Genomic DNA, 27,893 nt, shown 5'->3' with positions numbered 1-27,893 from the left:
TGACTTTGAAAATTTTTCAGAATTTTGAACCATCTCTGAAGGATGAAAACATTTCTAAGTCCAAATATTTTTTTCACTTGTTTTTTTTTCTGCTCAAAATAAAGCAACAGCATCAGTCCAAAAACTTCGTTGACTTTGAAAATTTTCAGAATTTTGAACTTATGAAAACTTTAACTCTGAAGGATGAAAGGTCATTTTTTCATATCCTTCCACTTCAAATATCTCAATCAACTTGTTAAATTCCCAATTGTGACATTCCACCAAGTGGATAACATTTCATCAAGACCATCAGCCGTGATCTCACGCCCCACAACGACATTCTGTCAACTTTAACTCCTAGCGACAAGCAACTGCCTCGTTAAGAAAGTCACCATTACACAACAAGTTGTGTAATTAACGTCTTAATTACCCTAATTAGTAAAATCTATACAGAGTTTACGGCATCAGAATTAAACGTTAGATGGGCCGTTAAATGACTCAGACGCTCTGCGCCCGTTTTATAAGATTTACTTTCGATTCATGTTAATCTTGCTGTATTTATTCGGTAAACTTTGACTCAGTGTGAAAAAATGCCATGTCGGCAAATTAAGTGGATTTGCGTCTTGTCATGGACGACAGCGCGTGACTTCTGAAGAATTAATGGCGGAATCCTAACGGGACTTGTTGGAGAGAAGCGTCACGTCGAAAGCAAATCCAAAGAGATGCTTGCAAAATTCTTCTTTCATATGGTGCTGCACATGGTCTATTGGCTGAAACTCTTGGACAGTGATCAAGGGTCCCTTCTGTCGCGACCTCTGAGGAATCAACACAGGATTCCTAACTGGACTTGTTGGAGAGAAGCGTCAGGTCGAAAGCAAAACCAGAGAGGTGTTCGCAAAGATCTTCTTTCATATGGTGCTGTACATGGCCTATTGGCTGGAACTCTTGGACAAGGGGTCCCTTTTGTCGCGACCTCTGAGGAATGAACACAGGAATCCCAACAGGACTTGTTGGAGATAAGCGTCACGTCGAAAGCAAAACCAGAGAGGTGTTTGCAAAATTCCCCTTACGTATGTTGTTGTACGTGGTCTCTTGGATAGTGGTCAAGAGGTCGCTGGTTCAAACCGCACAGTTGCCTTGGGACAATAAACCTAAAACGTTATGTCTCATGGCCTTTGCTTTAAAACCTTTGAAATGGGCTATCAACGCTGTGAAAGCCTTCCCTCCAGTGGCCATTGAGGTTAATAGGCCATTAGAATTCCCTGTTTGACTATTTTGTTTTGAGAAATGATACTGCGACTTGTCATAGATGTCTTCATCGCACATCAAAAAGCTGAAAAGCTGCCTACACCATCATCACTTCAAACTCTGTTGGAGAGCGATCATAGTCTCGATGATATCAAAGATGGTGAAGCCAAGGACAAGGATACCCTTAAACCGGGACTAACCCAAACATATGTTCATGCACCATGTTTCGTGAAACCACTTTGAACAGCAACTCTATGAGAAATAGGAAGTCGACCTCCAAGGATCAGAAGAACCAAGGGTTAAGCTGATCATTTCCATATCAGTACCAAGGCCACTGACACCCTCACTCCCAAAGGGACCAGCCCGCCTCATATTTACATTTCAGTCTCCAATATCTATTCATACAATGTGGATGGGTCTCCGAGGGATTTGGTGGAAGGGCGATGAGTAGGCTGCCGAAGTGATTACCGCTCCTATGGTAGATCATATTCAGTATCTTATACATATGATATACAGCTTTGATTTGTGGTCCGGATTCTGGCTAAATGGTTATGAACTATGCTGACTGATATGGATAGGATTTCAGCAGATAAGAAAATGATGCGTAAATGTAAGTTTTCCGAACCAATTGAGTCCAAATCCTGGATTTCAAATTTTGTAGTTTGAAGCTGAACCTTTAAAATTTTCAGATATGTAAATCCATGTCGATTACAGATATCAACAAAATAATGTTCTTGAGGCTTTAGGAGGGCCAGACCCAAATGGGTTAAAAATGACACCTTTTCTAGAGAAAAGGCGGAAAAACTTGTGCAGGATCTCAAACCCCACACCAACAACAAAACTCATCTCACAGATCCCAGCAATTGTACGAATATGCGCCCATTTCGATTGGTCGAAATAAGATGCTCAAATACACATCGTCGATTCACCGCCGACGGGTAAAACGGAGAATCAATACCTCGTCGCGACGGACGATCGCGACCAATGATAAGAGGCTTTGATTGGGTTTAGGCCGACTGTACTCCAAACATCGGCGAAGGCACTCAGCAGAATTAATAATCCGGACGGGCACTTGCCCTTGCCAATAAATTGATAGTATGTTATTTATGGGTTGTGCATCCAGCTAGTGTTTCTGATACACGCATTGAGTGGCACAGAATATTGCCATTTTCATCCTCAGCTTCTCTGAATGAACTCTCATCATCATCATCGTGTTTACCAGCATTGTAATTTTATTGAATTTGAGTAGACTGTACGCCACTCTCTACATATGATGGATCTTTTACTTGTCCTAGACGTTGACTTAGTATTGGACACAGCACTGGCCAGCAGTGGAGTGCCAACTCTAGCCCACATACTTCAGGATTGCCACGATTTCTCAGCCAAACTTTGAAAGACGTGTCCAGAGGAAGCCAAACTGAAGACCAAGCTGTGGGGATCACTGGATGAACTTTCCATACCACCACCTCTGCGACTGTACAGAATTGAGAGCAACGTTGCCATAATCAAATGCAGGAGAAGAAGACCAAGACTTCTCAGCCAAACTTTGAAAGACGTGGCCAGAGGAAGCCAAACTGAAGACCAAGCTGTGGGGATCACTGGATGAACTTTCCATACCACCACCTCTGCGACCGCACAGAATTGAGAGCAACGTTGCCATAATCAAATGCAGGAGAAGAAGACCAAGACTTCCCAGCCAAACTTTGAAAGACGTGGCCAGAGGAAGCCAAACTGAAGACCAAGCTGTGGGGATCACTGGATGAACTTTCCATACCACCACCTTTGCGACCGTACAGAATTAAAAGCAACGTTGCCATAATCAAATGCAGGAGAAGAAGACCAAGACTTCCCAGCCAAACTTTGAAAGACGTGGCCAGAGGAAGCCAAACTGAAGACCAAGCTGTGGGGATCACTGGATGAACTTTCCATACCACCACCTCTGCGACCGTACAGAATTGAGAGCAACGTTGCCATTATCAAATGCAGGAGAAGAAGACCAAGACTTCCCAGCCAAACTTTGAAAGACGTGGCCAGAGGAACCCAAACTGAAGACCAAGCTGTGGGGATCACTGGATGAACTTTCCATACCACCACCTCTGCGACCGTACAGAATTGAGAGCAACGTTGCAATAATCAAACGCAGGAGAAGAAGACCAAGACAAGTCAATAACCCAGCTGAAAATTCAGCTGCAGATGTTCTTTTGAATGACATGACAGATTGTACCTTTCCTCTCATGAAGGAGTTGGAATGTGATGAGTCATGTGTCCCCCTGCCATGACACCAATTCAGGGGAGGCAACCATCCCTCCGTAATGCACCATCGCTTAAATGCGACATTAAATATTGATAAACTGAGTTCACAGCGATTAAGATGATGCACATTGATGACTACGTCAACCTTGGAACTGAAACGAACCCTTAACCTTTTCAGGGCGGACACGCGATGATGGAAACGACGGGTGGATTCTTCCCAACACTCGAGTAGAAGCATCAAGTAAATCATCCAGACGGCGCTGCAGTTATTGCAGCTGAATCGTGAAAAATACAATTACTACAAATCCTCATTAAGACAACATTATTTGGGCCATAACTCTTGCGTTATGTCTCCCTTGGTGGCAGTAGAGCGAGATGGAATTCACAACATTCGTTAAACTGTTCGTTCCTGAGTCATGCGCAGCAATAAGCGACTGTTGAATGCAAAAATGAATGTTTCCTGCAGCATGGTGTTAGACGGAACCAGCGCCTTATATTAGTTTACTTTTTACATTTTCACCACCTGAGAAATGGTACCTCCTCATTTTCTGACAAAAAGTCCAGCGCAGATCAGTCGGCCTGACATGCGGAGAGTAGGGCCCGAAATAGAGTTCCACTCACACACTTGCGTATGACTTGATCATCCATCAGTTGATTTGATACAGACTGAGGTGCAGGAAGGACATTGCAGTGCTTGAACGAAATTCGTTTCAACATTTTTGTATGCCAGATGTTTAAATCTGATGTGTACTTCTACATGAATGACTGAGTTAGAGTGTTCAGACAAGTTGAAACATCTAAACCTCTCCGTAATTTCAAAATCTCACCAAAACAAAACTTTAAAGTTTTTCAATTGATAAGACATCATGCATGACGAAACTGTCGTCTTGTAAGCTGTGTCATGTCACCAAGCTCGGCATGTGACTCACGAGATTCCAGCAGATTGTGTTCCAGAGCGGAAACTATGAAATGTGAAGGGCCACAGACTTGATGATGTCATTCGGGTTCAATGACTTCACCTTGGAAGAAGAATTTCACCCGCTGGCAGAACTCCCCACAGGGTTTTCTCAAGGTAGGGTGGTACCCTTGATATTCAAGAAGTTTTGTCAGTGTGCAACACAAGGTAGGATGGCCAGCAATTTGAGGTAGGGTGGCCCTGTAGAAACCCTTTACCTATTCTAGAGCAAAGGTGGGTGGCTGTTCCAAGGTAGGGTGGTAAGCTGCCAGGGTAGGGTGGCTCTTTCAAGTTAGGGTGGTAAACTGCCAGGGTAGGGTGGCTCTTCAAAGGAAGGGTGGTAAGCTGCCAGGGTAGGGTGGCTCTTCCAAGGTAGGGTGGTAAACTGCCAGGGTAGGGTGGCTCTTCAAAGGAAGGGTGGTAAGCTGCCAGGATAGGGTGGCTCTGCCAAGGTAGAGTGGTAAGCTGCCAGGGTAGGGTGGCTCTTCCAAGGTAGGGTGGTAAGCTGCCAGGGTAGGGTGGCTCTTTCAAGGTAGGGTGGTAAACTGCCAGGGTAGGGTGGCTCTTCAAAGGAAGGGTGGTAAGCTGCCAAGGTAGGGCGGGCCACCCTGACAAATGGCCTTGTGGAGAACACTGGGAAGTAGGTGACAACTTTGAGAAATGAATTTGCATTCAAATTCCGTGACTGAGAATCACACAGTGTTTCCCTTGGAGAAATTCCATATCTCCATAAAAAGATCAGTGACCCTGACTGTCGTATCGCAATGTGACTAATTAGATCAGCATTGGACTTGTCGTTATCTTTATCGGTATCCATAATCCCTCGTAATGGTTCGGGATTTATGCAGACCACGCAACATGTGTCCAGCTCCAGCACGGAGGGATTTCATTTCGCCAAGGCCACTCCATATCTCCGGCCAATCGGCTCTCTTACAGTCCATCATGCAATCTATGTCCACTGCAATATGAGTAATGAGATCAGACAGACTTGCCATAATCTGCATCTTAAGTCCATCATAATGGTGTTGGATTCATGCAGACCAGTGTCCGGGACGCAGACATATAGAATCTAAGTAACGCGATCACTACAGATGGACTTGCCATAATCCTCATCCTAATGACGCAGAATTTATGCCGACAATGCAACTAGTGACCAGCAAAGAAAGTGTCTGGAGACATAACGTCATCCAGCTGTTAGAAGGGACAGCCATTCTCTGGCATCCAGGAAGAAATGATGGTGTTTCTTTAGTTTAGAGAAAGAAGGGACAGCCTTACTTTGGTTTGGAGGAAGAAATGACACTGTTTCTCTGGTGTAGAGGAAGAAGGGACAGCCTTTCTTTGGTTTAGAGGAAGAAGGGACAACCATTCTTTGGTTTGGGGGAAGAAATGACACTGTTTCTTTGGTGTAGAGGAAGAAGGGACAGCCTTTCTTTGGTTTGGAGGAAGAAGGGACAACCATTCTTTGGTTTGGGGGAAGAAATGACACTGTTTCTTTGGTGTAGAGGAAGAAGGGACAGCCTTTCTTTAGTTTAGAGGAACAAAGGACAGCCTTTCTTTGGTTTGGAGGAAGAAATGACACTGTTTCTTTGATTTAGAGGAAGAAGGGACAGCCATTCTCTGGCTTTGAGGAAGAAATGATGGTGTTTCTTTGGTGTAGAGGAAGAAGGGACAGCCTTTCTCTGGCTTTGAGGAAGAAATGACACTGTTTCTCTGGTGTAGAGGAAGAAGGGACAGCCATTCTCTGGCTTTGAGGAAGAAATGATGGTGTTTCCTTGGTTTAGAGGAAGAAGGGACAGCCTTTCTCTGGCTTTGAGGAAGAAATGACACTGTTTCTCTGGTGTAGAGGAAGAAGGGACAGCCATTCTCTGGCTTTGAGGAAGAAATGACACTGTTTCTCTGGTGTATAGGAAGTGGGGACAGCCATTCTTTGGTTTGGAGGAAGAAATGATGGTATTTCTTTGTGTAGGGGAAGAAGGGATAGCCTTTCTTTGGTTTGGAGGAAGAAATGATGGTATTTCTTTAGTGTAGGGGAAGAAGGGACAGCCATTCTTTGCCTTTGAGGAAGAAATGATGGTGTTTCTTTAGTTTAGAGGAAGAAGGGACAGCCTTTCTTTGGTTTAGAGGAAGAAATGATGGTGTTTCTTTAGTTTAGAGGAAGAAGGGACAGCCTTTCTTTGGTTTGGAGGAAGAAATTACACTGTTTCTCTGGTGTAGAGGAAGAAGGGACAGCCTTTCTCTGGCTTTGAGGAAGAAATGATGGTGTTTCTTTAGTTTAGAGGAAGGGAGAGCCTTTCTCTGGTTTGGGGGAAGAAATTACACTCTTTCTTTTGAGGGAAAAACGCAGCGGTCAAGGACACCTCACACAGTCCTGTGTTGACTAAACCACTCGAGTTATCAAATCTCGCATACAACTTAAATCATGTACGACGGATCTAGGATGCAGATCACGGCAGGTTCATTTATGCTACGCCACGTGTTGCATCTAATAAATCCTGATTCTATTTGCGTTGGATTACGTCCAGAGATTACGGCAGATTTCATCCAATCTAATTATGGGAAATTGCGATTGGAAAACATGGCCGATCAGATCTCCGTCAATTTTTTCCCAATTTGTAAGTGCGTTTGATTTGATTGAGTCAATTTATGACAATTTGCAAAGCGAGGCTTTCCAATTTCCACGATTCGAACTGATTAGGCATAAAGAAGCACAAAATAACTTTTTCTGGATGTACATGAGCTGTCTAAGTCTCATCTTCAAGATTTTAGGTTTCTCTCTGCAACAGTTAAAGGCCAGATTCAATCAATCTAAATTTGAAATTGAATTTGAGAATATCACCGATGGAAATATGGACTGAATACAAACAACCATGCAGCACTGTGTACATTGATATAAAACACAACGCATGCCAAGTTTCAAAGCATTTGCTTGCATAACAACGGCAATGAATACAGCTATTTTGTAACTAATTACTAGCGGGACACAGGTAAACCCCGTAGACAAACAACACCTAGTGGGGAAATCAGGAACTAATATTTGTTCCAAAACAAAAAGATAACATTGCCATGTAGACGCTAATCTGGAATGCTGTCACTCGGGAGTAGTTTAAATACAGCCAGACGCATCATATTTTCTAAATCAAATCTGTCGCGGCGTAATTGAGTTATGTTATGCTCACTTATGGTAATTAATACATCAGAGAACTCCAGGGGGCACCAGTGCTGCTCTCGATGGGTTATTGGGTATGATAATTCAACAGTTGGTAATCTTCTTTTTTTTTTGTAATATATATTTTTATTTCCCTAGTACTTTCTTTTTTACATTTTACATTTTTCTTTTTTTGCTATATTTACATTTCATGATTTCATGAGAAAAAAACCTTTTTGTGGAGGCGGAGTATGGAAAGGGTAAAAGGATTATTAGTATTCTTTAAAGTCCTCAATTATACATAGGGAAAGTTTTGAAATATAAAAGTGCACTATTGGTGCATGTGCAGAGGTGCAGGTGCATGAACCATGTTTGTTTGTTGTTTTTTTAATTGATTGTAAGGGGTTGGACTCTATTTGTTTAAAACAATTTTTTTTTTTTTTTTTTTTTTTTTGGTAATCTTGTAGCACTTGATAATTGTAGATTGTTAGCTTGGTTTAAGACGTACAACAGACAATTTCAGACCTGGGCCTGATTGTTCAAAACAGGTTTGTCACTTACGCTGACATTACGCTGACATTACGCTGACAGTTAATGCTAGCATTAGCGACAGAAGTTTGGTTTGAAGAACTGGGCCCTGATTTTGAATGGAGCATTCTGACCTCAGCGTGAACACTGCGCTTGGCCCCAACGGTTATTCAGTTATCCCAAAATACCTGGTGGTGAGGTTGTGGAATTCCAATACTAATTTTTGCTTGCCTGTCATTTGAATTACCAAATACCCACTGGGGTAGGGCATAGTTTTCATGCAAACTTGGGCAAAATACCATCTAAATATCATCGTCCTTACCTGTTATCAGGAGTCCCAGCAAGAAATACGACACCAGCAGAATATCCATTTTTCTCCTCGTTCTATGCGTACACATCGGGACTTTCTTCGCTTTTACCACATATCTAGAAAGATGAAGAGAAACGGAAAATTATAATCTGATCTGAAGTTTTCATCACGACCTTAGACGAAATATGAAAGAGGGGTGTCAATAACTTTTTCAAATTGCCATACTGGCAGTTGAATTAGAATTGCCCCAAATTCAACACTGATTTGCCAGTCATAGGATTGGAAGATGGGGTATAGACTATTCATTCCATGCACCTTGGGGAGATGGGGGGAGAGGTTGACGACTTCATACCTGCAGATAAAGTAGAATCGGCCAGTCATAGGACAGAAGGACACAGGAAATAGAGAATGCAGAAGTAGCCAAAATTCAAATCCAATTTGTAATCAAAGGACAGAAGGACAGAGGCTGCCCTTTCCCAATTCAACTCTAATTCAACATACATGTACCTACACCCTAAAACTCCAAGTAGGAGAAAAGCAAATAAATTGTGTAAACATAGTTAAGGTCAACAACTAGAAACAACAGGACAATGCTCCTGAAGATTACAATGGTCTCCCCTACCCTCATACTCTGCCCTGCCCCCTGCAGTTCCTGGGACAATTGCAATAACAACACCCTTCTGGGAATTTTCTACTTATAAGTATTGGTAAACATAAATTCATAATCGTTCTTAAAAAAACAACAAATCTGTTATTCTTAAACGAAATGCTTCTGAAGGCCCCCCTACCCTGGTGCTACCCTCAGACCTGGCCCCCTTGCAGTTGCTGGGACAATTGCAATAACAACATCCCTTATAAGCATTGGTCCGTTCCCCAGATGGAAATCGTTTGTGCTGTGTTCAAACTGTTTGTACAGCTTTCTTATTGGGTTTATCCCAATCAAATCAACATCCTGTGTGAAAATCTTCGCATTTCTATCAGCTAAATCACCACAAAATCAAGATTCCGATTGCCATCTCTTCTAATGAATTCTTTCCGTGACTCTTGTTCCATATCTCGTTCAGAAATGCCACCCTCCACCAACTCTGCACCCTTATCATGAATATCAGGATTCCCCAATGTTCTTGAGTCACTTCCAATAAATTCTGTGATTAAGAAGTTGTTGCAAGGTTTGTACTCTAGAAGTTTACGTCGAGTAGAATATGACGCTTTGCATGTGTGATTTACTTTGGATGGAGGTTTTCTCGTACTGCCTTCAATAAACTCTCTGGATAAGAACTTGTCGCAAGATTTGCACTTGTTTTGAGTGGAAAATAGCACTTTTGCATGCACCACCCTGCCTAAGAAATCCTGGGCCCAGTTGTTAGTCAGCATGTAAGCTCGCAACTTCACATAGACATGTTTTGACATGTACATCGATATTCAATGTTGTGAAGAGCTATCAGGCTGTCTAACAACTGTGACCATGAATTCTTTGGCAGGGAGGTTATCTGGTGTTTTTGTGGTAAAATAAAGCTTCAGAAAAGCCTTGGAACATTTTACCTCCATCATTTTTGCCTGACGGCCAGAGCATGCAGTGGCAATGCTAAAACCAAGGTCCTGACGTAAAGATCAATTCTTAGGGCGCCCTTTTTGACTGGTGCTCAACCTTTGTATTTGAGCCACAAAGCACAGCCTTCAAATTCTCCTAAACCATCTTTCCAAGATTACCCTACAACGTTCAAACATCAATCACTCTTTCTATCTTTGTGCTTTTCTTTTACCAATTCGTGCCGTTTTTGAACCAGAAATAATCAGCGTCAGGAAAAGTCGCGTAAACTCCCATAAAACTGGCAATAATCTGACTCACCGCGTAGAATAAATCGCGAATGCTGTGAGCGGCCAATATACTGCGGAAAAAGTACCCACAATGCAACAGGCACGGCATGAAAATGGGCCGTTTTTGCATCGGGCAGCTTGTCAGAGTTATCGTTGGGTCCTAACGAGGTTAGGGAAGATATTGGTTTTATGCAGGAAACGTTACGACCTTGTGAGTCATGCTCAAAGTCAAAATGAAACGGACAAAAAGAGAGATTGCCTTACCGCCTTACTTTCTATAGTCTATTTCACCAGGAAATGTCATTCTGATCTTTCGGCGATTTCGCACAGAAAATGCAACATTTGAACATAATGTTCTACTACATTTGAAACATCAAATCCAAAAGTATCTAAAAATATTCACTTCGGGTGAATCGGACTCAGCATAACCAAAACGAGCCAATTAAGCGAAATACTGACAATTTTCTCAGCCATTTTGTCCTTTTTTGGTGTGCATGCCATTTCTTTTGAAAGGGAGTATAAACTGATTTACTCTGACATTCATAGACTGTGACAAAATCCAATAAAGCCATTTTGAACAGCTGCCTTCCAAAGAGAATTTGCATCATTTTCTCAAACTCAACTGAACGCTCGACACAACAGGCTAATGGACATGTGATTAGCATACTTCATTTATGGCGGAACCCTTTACGACCCAACCCATGAGTCACCGACATCGTGAGTTATTGAAGGCACCAACACTTGTGGAGTGTAAAGTAACAACTTCATTACACTCCTGGGACTGGAGTCAGGCGGAAGGTCTTAGAGCTGCCAATCCTTGAAGAGTTCGCATGAACTCTCTCAAAAGCATCCTTTTCTTCAGACTTTGACCTTCTTCTTCTTCTTCAGCGTTCGCTCTGCACTTGGAGGGGCCATTCCCCTAGGAGCAATCCTCCTCCAAGGCGGGATGAGCGTATCCTGCGTGCCACTAAGGTTAGGCGCCAATTGGGTTTATTGGCCTGGTGGTCCGACTTTGGCGAGAGAGATAGAGTCCACGCAAGCTACTCATGTTTCTCACTTGGTGGGGTCTTAGCTTGCCCTGGTATAGACACCAGGTACAAGGAACCTCGGTGTTGAGTCTCATTCGAAGGACTATGAAGAGCCAGGAATTTTAGTTCCTTGAAAGCCACGCCGGTTCATCCAGACATACGATCATGGGTTCTCCCCGGGATCGAACCCGGGCCCTATTGCGTGGTGGCCAGCAGTGTAAACCACTAGGCCATGAGGCTCCTTAGACTTTGACCAAAATATCAGTACTTTCAGTATCCTCACAAGTTACCTTCAGTACTCCTAATGGACATTCAAAGGACAATTCTGGTGGCTCTAGTGCCAATTTTACAAATATCAACAAATTCAGAACTACTGAGAGTACTACTGCGTTGACAGTCCTGCATTCCTTTGATAAGAAATTCCCTTCTGCTGCAGCGAGTCTTCTGAAACTGAACAACGAAAATCACTCATCTCTCAACCTCAAGAGACCTCTTCACTTCCATTCTCAATCAGCAGGAAAAATACACTGCAGCTCTTTCAATCAACTGTGCTGGGATTAACGTTCTTATAAGACAGCTGGCAGTGACGCTACCAGGTTGACATATCAATGCAACATGCAGTAATAACCATGGTGATTGGTGTACCGGTTGTTTCCAACCATTTTCTCCGCTTTTTCTCCAGTGTTTATTTTCAGCAGACTCTTTCTGTAAAGGCTCGAGTCTGTTCGCTGAGGAATGATGAGTCTTTTATATATCGCAATTCCGTGACACTATAGTTCTCGCTCAAAGCACTTTGGGATATCATATTATTACCGCGGTCTCCACAGAAATCAATCAGGGGTTTCAAGGAGCAACAAGAAGGTGCTCACTTGAACTCAACAAGTAGGGGAACTAAGCAGTGATTCGGCCGGGAGTCGAACCCACGACCTCCTGATCATGAGGCCGACTCTCTTCCACTGCGCTACCGCTGCCCCTGAACATATGGTTTCAACATCAAAGCCCCCGCCTGTTCCGAAAGAGGCACATTGGGACAGAGCTCTCTCAGGTCACGCGGATCTTAGCAAATTCCGCACAACTGGACTTGAACAAATTCTTCGACTGTCACCACCTCTTCCTCTCACGACTGGCAAGGTCAAATCATCCAAGACTAACCAGATCAGTGATATAAATCATTGCATCGATGGCCGTACTGATTAACTTTCCTCAGATACGATTCCAATGACAACTTGACTGCATCCCCCTTCCCAACGTGCTTTGACCTTCTACCCAGGAGGAAACTAACCCCATTTGTGATAGCGAGCATTGTGCATGAAATCAATTCATCGGTAACAGCAATGATTAGCTCTACAAGAATATTGATTGTGATCTCTTGGTGTAATTGAGATTACAAATCAATATCGTGATTGACTTTTATGCAATCGCTCACTGATTCTCGTAACAAACCAGCTTTGCTATACATGTACGTCTTTGAGTTGAAGTGAATGTATGTATTGTAAAACAGTCGTATAAATCCCACTGCTACAAAGTCGGTTTTACTGCATGTCAACCGCGGTACTGATTAGCTTTGGGATAGCATGTCTATCATCAAATTAAGACATCTGGACCAAGTAACACAGCTATTGCATTATGTTACCAACGCCCCTGAGCAATAGCACAATGGACATTTTTCAACCTGTTGCAACTGATATTCTCTGTGAAGAACAACCCTATAATCTTTCACATAATATGTAATCTAGCCAACTGTCTGCAGTAACATCACCGATAATGTCATTCGGTAATCGTATATTCAACATGTCACTTGCAGCAAAACGGAGATTACACGCGATTCGATTTTGCGCATCACGCTGCAGGAAATCAAGTTCTGCTAATCAGCCTTTGAATGCAATTTTCTAAACTGTCACTTGCAGTAGTTTGACGCAAGTGATAATTCATTAAATGTGTGAATTGTAAAAAGATTTGTCTTCAGCTAGTTGGTATTGTGGACGGTTACTTGATGCAGTTAGCCTGTCTTCGTTGCAGTTAGCCTGTCAGTTCCTGCCTCAAGCCGTGGGGCATTATTCAGGACTGATCAGCTTGTTGCTGCACCGACGTGCGTTTTTGCCCCTCGAGGCTTCACCAGGCTTGGGTTGCCATGTTCAAAACCACACTGCGTCATGATGTCATTCACAATGTGAACCTCGAACAAGACAGATGCAAGTCAACCCCAGCCACCTTGATGAAGCCTAGAGGGGCCAAAACAACGGACGGTGAAGAGCCAGGAATTTTAGTTCCTTGAAAGCCACGCCGGTTCATCCAGGAATACAATCCTATCCTGGCCCTATTGCGTGGTAGCCAGCAGTGTTAACCACTAGGCTATGAAGTTCTGTTGATGAATCCCTTCGAAAGCTTGAGTAACTCTTTCGGAAACCTTTTCATATATTCTCCTCATACAGGTGGAGACAAATATCTAATATCCTTTACTCAATTGCTAAAATGAGATCTGTGTACACTTTCGTGGCGAGAATATTAAATCATGGTTTGGGAAATTGAGGAACATTCTCTCACAATTTGACAAATTTATGACAAGTACCATCTAATTGGAAATTTGGGTATCGTCGAATTTCTGAGTAAGTGAATTTTGGGAATATTTGGCGAGTATTGCAAATTGAGTTCTGTGATGAAATAGGCCTGTGGCATCAGTTGATACCAAACAAATACAGATATTAGGCAAGAGTTTTTTACCTTGTTTAGCGAACCTTTTATTCCAAACTTTTTTAGCGGCTGTTGGAAAAAAAATGTAAAATTTTTTTTTGAGATTTTTTTATTTCACAAACGAAATTTTTTTTTCATGAACGAAAAAAATAATTATTTTCACAATTTTTACATTTCTACGGTGGCGGGTTTGATTCGCTAAGAAACCTGAAAAAAATTTTTTTTTTTTTTTTGTCATTTTCGTAAGCGGTGGGTTCGCGAAACAAGGTATAAAAAACTCTTGCCTCATCAACTCACTCCAAATATACCAGGGAATGATGGCAAAGTTTGCAGCTCAGTTCTTCCAAAATTATTATTAAACCAACTCTAGAAGATTTCATCAATCGACATCCGACAGTTTCGAAATCGAAAGTAATGACATCAAAGCTATATTTTCAGACCCAAAATTGAAAAAAATTTGATCCTCCATAAATGAGTATGATTTCAACTTCAAGAAAAAAAAATCTGCCGTTTCAGAAACCAAATAAGATTTTCAGGTAGAAAGCTATAAATCTGATATGATGACTATAATATAAATAGCAGATAACTGGTTTCCAATTGTAATAGCGAGTAATTGCAAATTTCAGACCTCATTGAATCCTCAATTTTTTATAGCCACCGCTGAGAACATTGGAGATCAATCCACAAGTTGGTTCCAACTTAAGTTGAAAAGATTGTGTACATCCATTGTGCAAATTGTGCACTGAACTACATAAGATTCCAGCCAACCTGTCATGAAATGAATTCTTAATTGGTTAGCCTCTATGGAGAAGCCCATGGATCGCAACGGCGCCCAACCGAGATGAACCGACAGATGCAAATTCTGACTCCATAGTTCCAAGCTATGAAAATAACGTTCAACGCTAGAAAAATATCACGGGATATAAGGTGTGTGTCGAGCATAGAAATTGAATTCTTGGGAAGGGTAGGGTTGGGTAGGTTCTGTGATGGGCAATTGAGTTGTACAAAGCACTTCTTAACTTGAGCAAGCTTCCTGAAATTCTGACGAGATGAGAGGTGCACATCTGGCAGGAAGGGGTTGCGTCACACTAACCAGCGATGTGTTCTTTCCGTGGGCCCACTGATATCGCCGGCTGTCCTGTGATGGGCAATTGAGCTGTAGAATGCAAGGAGTTTTCTAGACTTGAGAGAGGTTCCTGAAGATATCTGACCAGCTGAGTGGTGAACAGATTGGAGTAGTTATCAGGCAAGAGTATGTGGGACAATGATTTGATTAAGGTACAGGAGGGCACCCGTCCATTCACTGGTGTAGCCCACCATGACACGGGACTAACTAAAAACTGCTTGCCACACCGATAAACACTGGAACCACATTAACACAAATATCCATCCTCTGTTTCTAAACCACCAATCTTTTTCGATTCGAACATAATTCAACCACAAGCTTTGTTATGCTCTTTCACACCTGACCACTCGAACCTGCAGGTGCCTTCCGATAATATTATCGGGTCTGAAACCAAAATATCCCCCCTTGTGATCTTTTGAGATGAAGATGTTTCATTATCAAAATTCCGCTGAGCTATCAGACTCCAGGGGCGAAAAATATTAACACTTTGCAAAAAATTATATTCAAAGTGGTAGTTTCTGTGGTTCATAACTGCGCATCCCGCCACCCTGAGTCACATCTTATCAGCGCCACCGTACAGGTGTCAGTGATACTATTATCTAACCTGAATCCAAAACGTTCTCAAAACTGCCCATCAAACCTTCGAGATGAGCGCACTTAACATACTCTCGCAGATAGCGCCCAAGACCTGGTGCGAGTTGAGAGATTGCTTATCGTGGGAATGCGAGATGATATTTCAGTTGATCAGTTGAAGTACTAAAGTTGTTCAAGGCAAATGTCCGTAAAAAACTTGATCAGATCTAAAGCTTTTCAAGATACCACCTTTTCTTGGTGGTTGGGTTTCAAGATTTCTGTACAGTTGTTGGGTGATGCTGGTTCAGGATATCAGCAAGAAATGAACTGGAAAACTTCACTGACCCCATGCAGCATTGCCCAGTTGAGGAAGTACCGCAAACAGGAGTGTTCAAGACAAAGACAATGTTAGAAACTACAGTCATACTCAAAACAAATCTCGAAGAAGTTATGAGAAGGTGGCATTAGCGAGGAGTGGTGGTTGACCCAAACTGTAGCTCAACCTTGGCTTTGGTACGGCATTCACTACACCTGGAATCCTCTACTAATAAACAATCCAGAATGAATCACTTTTATATCAGCAGCGATAGCTGCGATGAGTTAATCACCAACAAGAACATAATCATTTTATACCTAGCTGGTACATCTGGTAGCTCAATGGCTTTTCTATGCCTTTTACTCTGAAATGCCTCGGTTTAACATTGCTGGAACATTCGCTTGTTGGTTATCCAAGGGTTATACAATATCTAATAGTCTTAGAGGGCGTAATCTATCAGTAACGGACTGGGAGAATAAGTGGAATATTTTCGAGGTTCCTCCAGAAGTCAGGTCATTTTGTGTCGAATGCCCACATAACAGGGCTACTGGAGGTAACTGTAGTGTTTCTTCTCAATGACAATAGAATGGCCGAGCACCCTGCCCCTAGAATAGTCATCAATAAATGCAGGAATACTCGTCCAGCAAGCCTGATATATTGATACCTCATATTCTAATATCCGCTATGATTAGTGATATCTATTTGATAGAATTTTGGAGATAAGGCAGGATTCTGTTCCGTATAAATCATGGATGACTAAATTGCCAGTTCGATACGCTATGATTTGGGCCTCGGGCAATTGGGCCCATGGGATGATGTACTAAAAGGGGTAAAGGCCTTCCTCACCATTCATGGGTTACGCTGTGTATTCCACTCAAAACCTCGAGTTTCTGCTCTGAGGGAAGTCTATAGGCATCAACCGAGGGACGGCACTGCCCCACTTCACCCTGACCTCTACCTGAGGGACGACACTGCCCCACTTCACCCAGACCTCTACCCGAGGGATGGCACTGCCCCACTTCACCCTGACCTCTACCTGAGGGACAGCACTGCCCCACTTTACCCAGACCTCTACCCGAGGGACGGCACTGCCCCACTTCACCCTGACCTCTACCTGAGGGACAGCACTGCCCCACTTTACCCAGACCTCTACCCGAGGGACGGCACTGCGCCACTTCAGCCAGACCTCTACTTGAGGGACGGCACTGCCCCACTTTACCCAGACCTCTACCCGAGGGACGGCACTGCCCCACTTCAGCCAGACCTCTACCTGAGGGACGGCACTGCCCCACTTCACCCCGACCTCTACCCGAGGGACGGCACTGCCCCACTTCACCCCGACCTCTACCCGAAGGGCGGCACTGCCCCACTTCACCCAGACCTCTACCCGAAGGACGGCACTGCCCCACTTCAGCCAGACCTCTACCCGAGGGATGGCACTGCCCCACTTCACCCAGACCTCTACCCGAGGGACGGCACTGCCCCACTTCACCCAGACCTCTACCCGAAGGATGGCACTGCCCCCACTTCACCCAGACCTCTACCCAAAGGACGGCACTGCCCCACTTCACCCAGACCTCTACCCAAAGGACGGCACTGCCCTACTTCAGCCAGACCTCTACCCGAGGGACGGCACTGCCCCACTTCCACCAGACCTCTACCCGAGGGACGGCACTGCCCCACTTCAGCCAGACCTCTACCCGAGTGACGGCACTGCCCCACTTCACCCAGACCTCTACCCGAGGGACGGCACTGCCCCACTTCAGCCAGACCTCTACCCGAGGGGCGGCACTGCCCCACTTCAGCCAGACCTCTACCCGAGGGACGGCACTGCCCCACTTCACCCAGACCTCCACTCAAAGGTCTGTTCATGCTACAATATGCAAATCTGAAGTCATTTCAAATCCCTCCTCTGAAAACCGATTTAAACCAACTTTAAATTTGATATCAACAGGTAATATTTCACCACACAAACTAAGCAACAAAAGAAGCCATTCATCTAAGATGGATGAATGATTGAAAGTTTTGATTAATTAAGATTTAGAATAAGAATCTTTTCAATTTCGCTAATGGGTAGCTTGTTGATTTCAAACATGGTATCACCTGCTGGAGCTGTGGGGGTTACGATTGATAATACAAGGAGTCCGATTACTCGGAGTGCTATTTGAGTAAACGCAGCGCCGTGTGAGACGCTAATAACTTCTTGAGAGTTATCTTGAAATGAAACAGATGCATTGGAGATTTTTATAAGAAAATATCGAAATATTTCAAGACGATGAATTTTGAGATGCTTGGTAGTGAAAAGAGAATGTGGCATAGTCGTTCTAAAAGGGCCAAGCTTATACTCTTGAGGTTGTGGGTTCAACTTTCTGAGGGATCAAAACAGTTCCATCTCAACCTTCATTGCCTTCTCCTTCAAATCAGACTTGAGTATGAGGTCCATTTACTGGTACCAAATAGCAAGCAAAAGACCTCATCTGAGTGGAGAGTGGCTAAACTGGTCTACTGAAACATTTCAAGATTTTACTTCTTGAATAAATTGCAGACGAAAAAGCAACCAACATTTCCAAACACTATACTCATCTGGATTGCATCAAAACACTCCACGCAAATGCGGTACTTAAGCTCTCCATCATGTAGAAAGTACAAGTGGTCACATGAGAAAGGCAGACACTGGGAAAAAGCTGCAGAATTTAGAGACAGAATAGCTCTCTGTCTGTGATGCAATGTGGAGCTTATCAAAAACCACAGAAGAAGGGCCTCTGGAACACATCAGCGCATCGCAACGAGAAGTGGTACTTCAGCTGTCTAGCACGCCGTGAGAGAACAAGTGGCCAATGAGAATCGCTGAGTGGTGGCTTGATTGAAAGAATGGTTCCCAAGATGGTATTCATTGCCGTAAAGTGTCATAAAAATGTCCTTGGGGGTGAAACTGTCGGGAAATCTTATTTGGGTCAAACTATGATAATTTTAGCCCATTGAGCCTCCTTTAATATCTTTTTGGACAGAGATTCAGTTGAAATAGAAGATTTACCATGTATGGTTCAAGTTGAAGGGTGAAAAGTACATCGGACAACTTCACCCCACTTTCGGCCAATGGCACCTTTTTACAGTAAATGATAACGCAAAACGTAGCACAGGAACTTTACAGAATGCAACACAGCAAAAGCGATTGTAAGGTCATCATCACTGGTACTTCTGTCGCCTATTATGAGGCAGAAGTCGAGAAAAATCACAAGCAACGAAATGACTTCCAGGTCAAAAGTGTCAAAAAAGTATACTTACAAATTCACAAATTCTGATGTCTGACAATATATTCCTCAGAGTTGCAGTATTCCTTAACAATATTCCTCAGTAATCAATCAATATTCTCTGTGTTATGAGAACCAGCATGATCCCATCAATGTATTCCACAGATGCAGGCAGAATATCACAAAAGACGAGGCTAGCTTATCAAAAGAACCAATATGGTATCACTTACAAAGGCCTACTTCATGACAAATCCTATATGAATCCAATGGCAATCCAGTAACTGCTTTGAAGTCAAATCCCTCTCCGACTATTCCAGCACTACAATATCATGTACCCAAATGTCCTTCTCTTTATTCAATTCCACAACACATGTACCCAAATACCCTTTCCTTAGTTCAATTACACAGCACATGTACCCAAATACCCTTTTCTTTATTCAATTCCACAGCACATGTACCCAAATGCCCTTGTCTTTATTCAATTCCACAACACGTACCCAAATACCCTTCTCTTTATTCAATTCCACAGCACATGTACCCAAATACCCTTCTCTTTATTCAATTCCACAACACATGTACCCAAATACCCTTCTCTTTATTCAATTCCACAGCACATGTACCCAAATATCCTTCTCTTTATTCAATTCCACACCACATATACCCAAATGTTTATTCCAGATTCACATCACCACAGTATTTTGAAGCCAAATGTCCCTATCTATATTCGATTCCACAGCAACACACCATACACATGTACTCCTCTTTACTGCTTCCTAGTAACTGAGCGCTAATACGACCACAGACATCTCGGCTAGCTATCGTACTGATAGTGGAAGCTTTATAGCCTACAGTCAGAGTCGACTCATCTCCTGTCCACCTGCAGTCAGCTGTGGAAACACTTCACCAAGCAGAGAGCGGCTGAGAGCTATCATTCCTTCATTGAGGATCCTTGACCTATAACGAATGGTAGAATAGCTCCAGAATATGGTAGAATGTTCCTTCAGCACAGAATGGCTGAGAGCTGCTCAAAGATGAAGTCCCTGAACATCATTTTCCCCCTGTTGATGAATATGACTTACCCAGAAACCATGGAGCGCACAAACTACACTACATTTGACCATTTCAGACCAGTTGAATGCTCCAAGTGGCACTGGTCGAGTGTCGAACCCATGTTTTTAGAATAGAAGGTGTTCATCCCCCTATCACCTTTCACGCTAACCTTGAAGAAATGAGATTGAAGGAATGAGACATGTCTCCATCTGCGCGCATCCTGGATACGGAAGTCGGGAAGCGCCACGAGTAACTCAATTAAGACCCAACGCAGAATGTTTAGACGAAAGCTTTCAACAATAACACGCCTTGGAGGCTTCGTGGCCAGATTTCATGGATGCTGGCGATGGACATTGGCGCTGGAGCAAGGTAGCGTAGCATCACGGTCGTGGATGAATCATGGAACATGTTTGTGGAATACTGATAGGGCCAGTGCGGAGAAATGGAGCTGAGTTGGTCACTCTCTCCTCAGTATGGGCATCAAGGTTCAACACAGGTCAACTCCTAAAGCAAGCCTGGTACCCACTTAACTCCAGGAAAGAAAGCAATACTGCGCTAGGTGTCTTGCCCAAGGACACAGAGATGAAACTGCACTGAACAAGAGACTTGATTCTCAAAGCTACTCTTGATTTCAACAGAAGTCGTCATCGAATATAAAATGTTCGAAATATCTTTTCCCTCAAGAATTTATGACAACAACCACCAGCTCTAACGAACAATACATCAAACTAGCTCGAACCAGTCAGAGAAGCACAAGAAAATATCTTTTAATATCTTCATTATTCAAGACCAATAACGTCATCCCCTGCTGTTATGAACAATCACCTTTCCACAGATCTCGAAATAGCGGAGAAAATAAAACGAGAAAACGAACCTAATTTGAATGTAGCGTCTTTGAATTTGACACGACTACCTGATGCTTGCGATGACTCAGACACGAAAATTGAAACTTTCCCTCGCTTGTCGCTATTTTATAGCGAGAAAAACTGGCTTTGAATTTTTATATCTCGAGTTCAAAACGGGAAAATGGCATGATGAAATTGGCTGGGTTGGCGGTCGATGATTTCAAAGTGATTTCGCGACTGAAGTCGGTAACTTAGAGATGAATTTGATGGAAAAATATCTTTATAACTTGAAAGAGGAAATAGACTTGGGGTTGATATTTAGATTTTTAGATATCTTACTAGATTGTAAACGTTTGAAGTGATGTTTGAGGTTGAATTTCAGAAGTAAATCTTCCAGTTGAGATTCCTCGACAACTTGAACTGACAACTTGAATCCAACATGCTTACAATTAGGCCAACTAAAGTCTCAATCAGTTTCAACCTATCTTTTAGATCAGATGCAATAACACATTGAACTGCCAATCCAACATCCTGACACTTCGACTCACTGAGGTCACAATCAGCTACAAACTACAGTGGAACCTCCCTTAGCGGACACCTCTCTAATATGGACAACCTCTCTAATAAGGACACTAGTTGTGGTCCCAAAGTGGTTGTTTCCATTCAATTTGACCTCTCTAATCCGGACACCTCACAAATAAGGACAGCAATTGTCAGTCCCGCGGATGTCCTTAATAAAGAGGTTCTACTGTATCTCTAAAATCAGATGCCTCAAAAAGTTGAGCTAAGAATCCAACCTGCTTACAGTAAGCCTATCTAAAGTCTCAATCAACTACAACCTATCTTTTAGATCAGCTGCCTCAACAAGTTGAACGAACTGACAATCCCACATGCTAACACTTAACAATCAGCAGCAAAAGCATGCAGGAACAGCAACCACATGTACCTCCTTGAGATATCTTTTTTGCACCAAAATCACCAGACAAGTTCAATTTGAATAACATCCATGGAAGTGACGGATTTTTTCAGAACATGTAGCCACTTTGGAGAGAAATCAGCAAGGAATTTCAATTTTCTATGCAGGTACCATTTTCTACTGCCCCCCGCTGTACCGATGAACGAAAGAAGTTGACAGAACAATCTGTACCTCCTACAAACATCTACTTTTGAAAATATCCACCAAAAATTATCTACAAAGTTAAAGGGGTTGAATAGCGCCTCCAGAAGCAAGCAACAGCGCCACCCGTAGCAGAAATAAGAACTGCTTAGTGACGTCATGGTTTCCATATACGGCATCTCATTTGCATATTTTTACAACCTTATTTACCACGAGTTATAAATATGCCAGTAGCACGTGGATCATGCCGGGCGGCGCTGTTAGGTGTTTCCACTATGGGTTACATAATCAGCTACAAAGAGGCCAGAATGTTAGTGTATGTTACGCAGTCAATAGCGATAGTAGTGAGTTGGAGAGAGGAGAAAATGGAAAATGGAGAGAATAGTAGTATGGATTTCGAGTCCCAAGAAGAAACTTTGCAAAGTTTTCATCAAACTGATAATCATATTCCTTCCTTCTCTGTCTCCAACAATTAAAAGTTGCTGCAGTCAATCTGATGCGTTTATCCGCGAGCGAATCGACGAGACGAGGCAGTTTTCAAGCATCCGAATGGTACCTTACAGATCCGCAAGGGGCGCGTTACCGAAAATGTTGCAAAAATCAATAACGTGATCGTAAATATTGTCATATTTTTCAAAATGAGAGTAAGTAAATGATACGCAGACGGTAAACCAATGAAAGGCCAGTATCTATTGAACCTTACAAGTGATTTGGGGGCCTTGAAACTCCTTATATTTATCAATGAAACCTTATTCCCGCCTAAGGTTTTGACCGGGCCGTCCAAAACTCCCCATTTTTTGACGGGCCATTCCCTTTAACCTATAGACTCAAGTCGCCTATCTAAGGTGGCTGAACACAGTTCCCTATCATTCCCTCCTTGAGCACCACAGGTGAAGATCTTATAGTGCATCAGCCTTAAGCACTTGGTACTATGCATGACCTGGCTATCATGACGAGTGTTATGTTACCACCGGACAGTGATTCCCTGTCATCACAAATGTGACAGTTTTTGAAAGCGGAACGCACTTTGGCAATAGAAAACCAGTAAAATGGTCGGTTGTGACTAATACACTAATGATTAAATGCATCAGTTTATCAATTTTTAAGACCTCTCGATCCTTCCTCACTTTTTATACCTCGATGTTAGAGCATGCTCAGTTCATTAGTAACACGTCGAACATGGTACGATATCGCATCTAATCACTGCAGAGACAAGTGTACCGTTAAACTACACAATGTTAGTGTCAGTTTCGATGATTCACCTGACAAAGTGCCGTCATAACCAAGCAAACACCTAATAACGTTGTGTTCTATACACTTACACAAGTTGTTTATCAGTGAAGCAAGTCAGCAACACATACAACTACTTTTTTATCACCTGCCGCCCTAAATGCTGGCAAAAATATGCTTTGGGGATTTCTGAATACTGATATCTGCGACCTTGTTTCATCGCATCTCTACAAGATGACATGACCTGCACATAAGAAATTTGAGCTCTTGCCATCTTTAGCCTATCCAACACCAGCAAGGTCAAACCATTTTTCTTCAATTACTTTCAATCTCGCTGTCAAATTACACATCTTTGGAGTCGATGTCAAATTTCATGTCACCTCATCTCCCAAATTATAGTAATCATGACCACATTTTGCATTTTGAACCCGATATTTAAATCGGCAACAGAATTCATCTAAGTGTCTCATCATGATAAGTTCACATGAAGATTCATGTATATTTCAACGTGGAAATGTACCTGTTACATTTGACGCGCTAACATTGGCGTTTGACTCTAAAAGCAACCCGATAGGCAAGTCAACAACCTTCCCTCACCCACTCTGATTTCAGACCCATCATCTGATTTCAAATCTGCAGCTCCAAAACTGTTTGAATCCTTTTTATCAAAGTCAGCTTCTGACAAACTTTTTGAAAACGGTGCTTCAGAAATTTCTATGAAATAAATTTCATCCCTGCAAAAAATATTCTGTCAAATTTGGTTTGAGATTCAAACGTTTACCCTTCTATCACAAAATTTTCCAAAATCTACAAAAAAATGCATACTTTATGAGTAAAATTTTCAAAAATCTACCAAAAAAATGCATACTTTATGAGTAAAGTTTTGCTCAACATAGAGCCAGTCAATTCACCTGAGCACAATGACTCAGAGAATATCATTACAGAACGCTTTCTTTGCTTTTTGCAACAAATGTACAAATTGGTTGAATGTCGAAGTTGTAGCAATTTAATTGGCTAGAACAAGCAGATGCAGCCGAGATGGCTAGCCGAGAATATTGCCGTCTTGGCTAGTTTCAACTCATCCAGCCGACAAAGTGCACAGAGTTGTGTACAATGCACATCAGTGCACACATGCACTGACAGCAAACTTAGCTGAGATGGACGAAAAAGTCAATCCATTTTAACTTTACCTGATTTCGTATGGTAATATGCACAATAATTCCTGATTTCTTGAATTCATCTTAAAGTGAAATGGATTTGATCTTTCTGCCCCTGGGACATTTTCAAAGACGACAACCCAAATACATTTCAGTCAGTGCATGTTCAATACTTCGATTGGCGACGCACTGATGCTCAAATGAAATCGACACTGGCGCTAATCGGCGTGAGTTTTTTCAAATGGAGTGTTTTCAACTCATAGCTGGTATCATGGTGTAGTTCTGGAAAGATGTTTTTATAAGATAGAACATTTTTGCTGCATGTTTTGAGATTTCAGCTCCATTGGTGGTTGCACTTGTTGGCCTCAGGCCATTATTTAGTTCATCATACCACTGGCAATGCCAGCAAGTCAATTTCTGATCCAACTGCACATGAAGTAAGAAGTATGTTTTGACTTCACTGTCAATATCAGACAATACAGAAGCTTTTATGAAAATACAGTCAAAACTCTCTCTAAAGACTCCCTCAGTGCTGTCCTTAATAAACAGGTGTCCTGATTAGAGAGGTTAAATAGAATGGATACAACCAATTTGGGACCAAAAACTAGTGTCCTTAATAAAGTGGTGTTTGCTTAGGGAGGTTCAACTGTACTGTAATACACCACCCCTTTGTCAGGATTTCTCAAAACTCTTGTTGATAAAGGGTTAAATAAAGCTGCCAGTCTTTTCAATTGCAGTCTCCACGGATACAAACAAAAGTCTATAATATCACAATAAGTGACACGTGGTACTATCGTAATCCCACAGATTCCAACTCATGCATATTTCGAATTGTAAAGACGTGTATCACTGGAGAAGATATAGTCGATATTGATCTTGGTTGGTTTGACTGGCGCCGTGGCGAGCCACGACATGAGGCGGGCGTCTGGTGGCTTGGGGTTGTCCTTACGGGAAGAAATGATCGTATCATAGGTCACACAACACTTGAGCATCATATTTTGGACTCAGAAAAAAGTTTTTCAGCTTCTTAAAAAGAACAGGCAAGTATAAAAACTGGCTTATTCTAGTAACAACTTACTGAACATTACACTAAAGGATTAGAGGACTGATGGCTTCTTGGTTTTTATTTCGACCGTTTTCCTGTCAATTAGATGACAATTTTGAACCAGTTTCAACACATGAGTGTTAAGCAACATATGTGATTCGCTCTACCAAAACTAGGCGCTTGTCGCATCTGAACTCGACAGGTTGATACGGACTTGCTGTTCATTTCCCTATTGTAGACCTTTTGTGAAATCTATTACAAACTGATTTGGTCACATTTCACAAAAGGTCTACAATAGGGAAATGAACAACAAGTCCGTATCAACCTGTCAAGTTCAGATGCGACAAGCGCCTAGTTTTGGTAGAGCGGGTCACATATTTGGTACAAATATATTTTAGTACCCTTACCGGCAGCACTGCTACTGGTAGTCATTTCAAATGTTCTGACGTTGTACCCAAGCAATGATCATCCCCATAAAAACTATCGACTTTGCTAGAAATTGTCGTTCTTCAGATTCTTCCGAGTCCTCCCGTATTGATCTTCTCAAAAAACATGCCGACTGATGGGATGTTCTTGAAATCTCATCTCGTGTTCAACACTGCAGGATCGCTTGTTCGACCTTGAGAGACTCCAAGGTCATGAATGAAAAACTACGGATCGAATGTATAGCGATGAGAGGAATCAGATGATAGAAATTGCAACTGTTTTTTGAAGATGTCTTTTTGAAGGTGTTTTTATGCGACATTACAATTATCTGCCTCCTGATTTGACTGTTGAGAATAAGGAGTTGATACTGAACTGGAGGTATTGGTTGTCTTACCAAACATAGCGAGAGTGGCGCTGAAATGTTAGCAAAAACAGAATTGGCAGCTGAGGTCTTGGACATTTCACCCACGCGGTGTTTGCTCAGACAACCATTACCGATAGTGAGGTATCAAGTTCTATTCTTAAACACCTCAAACTAAACAATGAAATGAGACTTTGACTGCGTTTTTACTACGTCTATATTTTGCACCGATTTCAAGAAAATCTCATCATATCAAACCTAGTGTCCATAACAGCTCATTTAGTATCCCTCCAAGGTGGAGTTGTAGGCCTTACTTCCAGCATGCTCCATCAACTTGTAGACATGAATCTGCCAAAGCATTGGTTTAGTTTAGTTTAGAGTTTATAGTCTGATATCAACTACGATACAGGTTATCATCTGACTTTCAGTTTAACCCTGGTTTGTACTGAAACCTTTCAGTAGACCACAGATGAGCTGCTCAACCAGCGCGATAATCTGTGCATTTCTGACCGGTACCCATTTATACACCTGGGTGCAGAGAGGCAAGTAAGACAGAGAGACCAGCCTACAGTCTCACGCCGACAGTGGGGATCGAACCTGGGACCTCTTGACCGCTGGTCGAGAGTCCAAGCCACTACACCACAGCGGCTCCCATTAGCGGCTCCCATTAGCAGCTCCCATTAGCGGCTCCCATTAGCGGCTCCCATTAGACCATGACAATCTGCAACCAGACACTCTCAACTCGCAACCATTTCATTTGAAATAAAGAATTTAAATCTCAGCATTCGAAACCAATTCCCAGACAAATCTTATGAAATCAGACCTGTCAACCACAGAATCTTCCTGGCGCCAAAAAACTTCAAAACATGAGAACAAAAACAATCGATATTAAATGCTAATGTCGCCAAGATAAAGTCACGGATGATGGTTCTTTCGATTTGGTTTCATATCCGGTTTGCTGAATGGTCTGGGTACTGTTGTACAACTTCTTACAACTTACACACCAAGACAGACAGAGTCATGAAGGACATTTCTTTTGAGTTATTGCTGGACACTGGCCTGTGCATTTTGAAACCAGCTGACTTGACCATATTCTCAAGAAGCTCTGTCAAAGTACCATTTGTCTTTTTGGTGAGTTTTTCATAACAAAGTTCTGCCAAAGAGTTCAACCTGGCAAAGCAACAAGTTGAACTTAATGGATGGATAACCTTTGTATCTGAGAGCACCATGTGGTTGAACTGTCATTAAGCATGCTCATTTTTCAAAACAGCCAACAGGGAGCGCAGTAATCTCTCCGTAAGTATAAAATACATAAGCTAGGAACCCACAATCGCGATTAACAGTCCCGAGGGATTTAAAACTAATATATTAATGGAAGGGCATGCTAGGTGCCGCACGACGCCTTTGAAGGCCTCTTGGCAATATAAAACATGCACATACT

The 27,893-nt window shown here is 42.5% G+C and overlaps 1 protein-coding gene across 14 annotated transcripts in view; it reads right to left on the bottom strand.

The window, feature by feature from the left end:
- LOC135498546 (neogenin-like) overlaps positions 1-27,893 on the bottom strand; it is a 139,836-nt gene that overhangs the window by 44,668 nt on the left and 67,275 nt on the right. For 13 of the 14 annotated variants that reach the window (XM_064788809.1, XM_064788819.1, XM_064788817.1 and 10 more), the window contains exon 2: positions 8,431-8,534. In XM_064788809.1, coding sequence (XP_064644879.1) covers positions 8,431-8,506 — 76 coding nt within the window. In that variant the 5' untranslated portion in view covers positions 8,507-8,534. Of the gene's footprint in view, positions 1-8,430; positions 8,535-19,255; positions 19,333-27,893 lie in introns of those variants that run through there. The other variant, XM_064788810.1, reaches the window with a different exon arrangement.

Source organism: Lineus longissimus, chromosome 14 (genome assembly GCF_910592395.1).
Source record: "Lineus longissimus chromosome 14, tnLinLong1.2, whole genome shotgun sequence".
NCBI classification, from domain to species: Eukaryota; Metazoa; Nemertea; class Pilidiophora; order Heteronemertea; family Lineidae; genus Lineus; species Lineus longissimus.
Note: the sequence above shows the minus strand (reverse complement) of the source record. Positions and strands in the feature narration are given on the sequence as shown.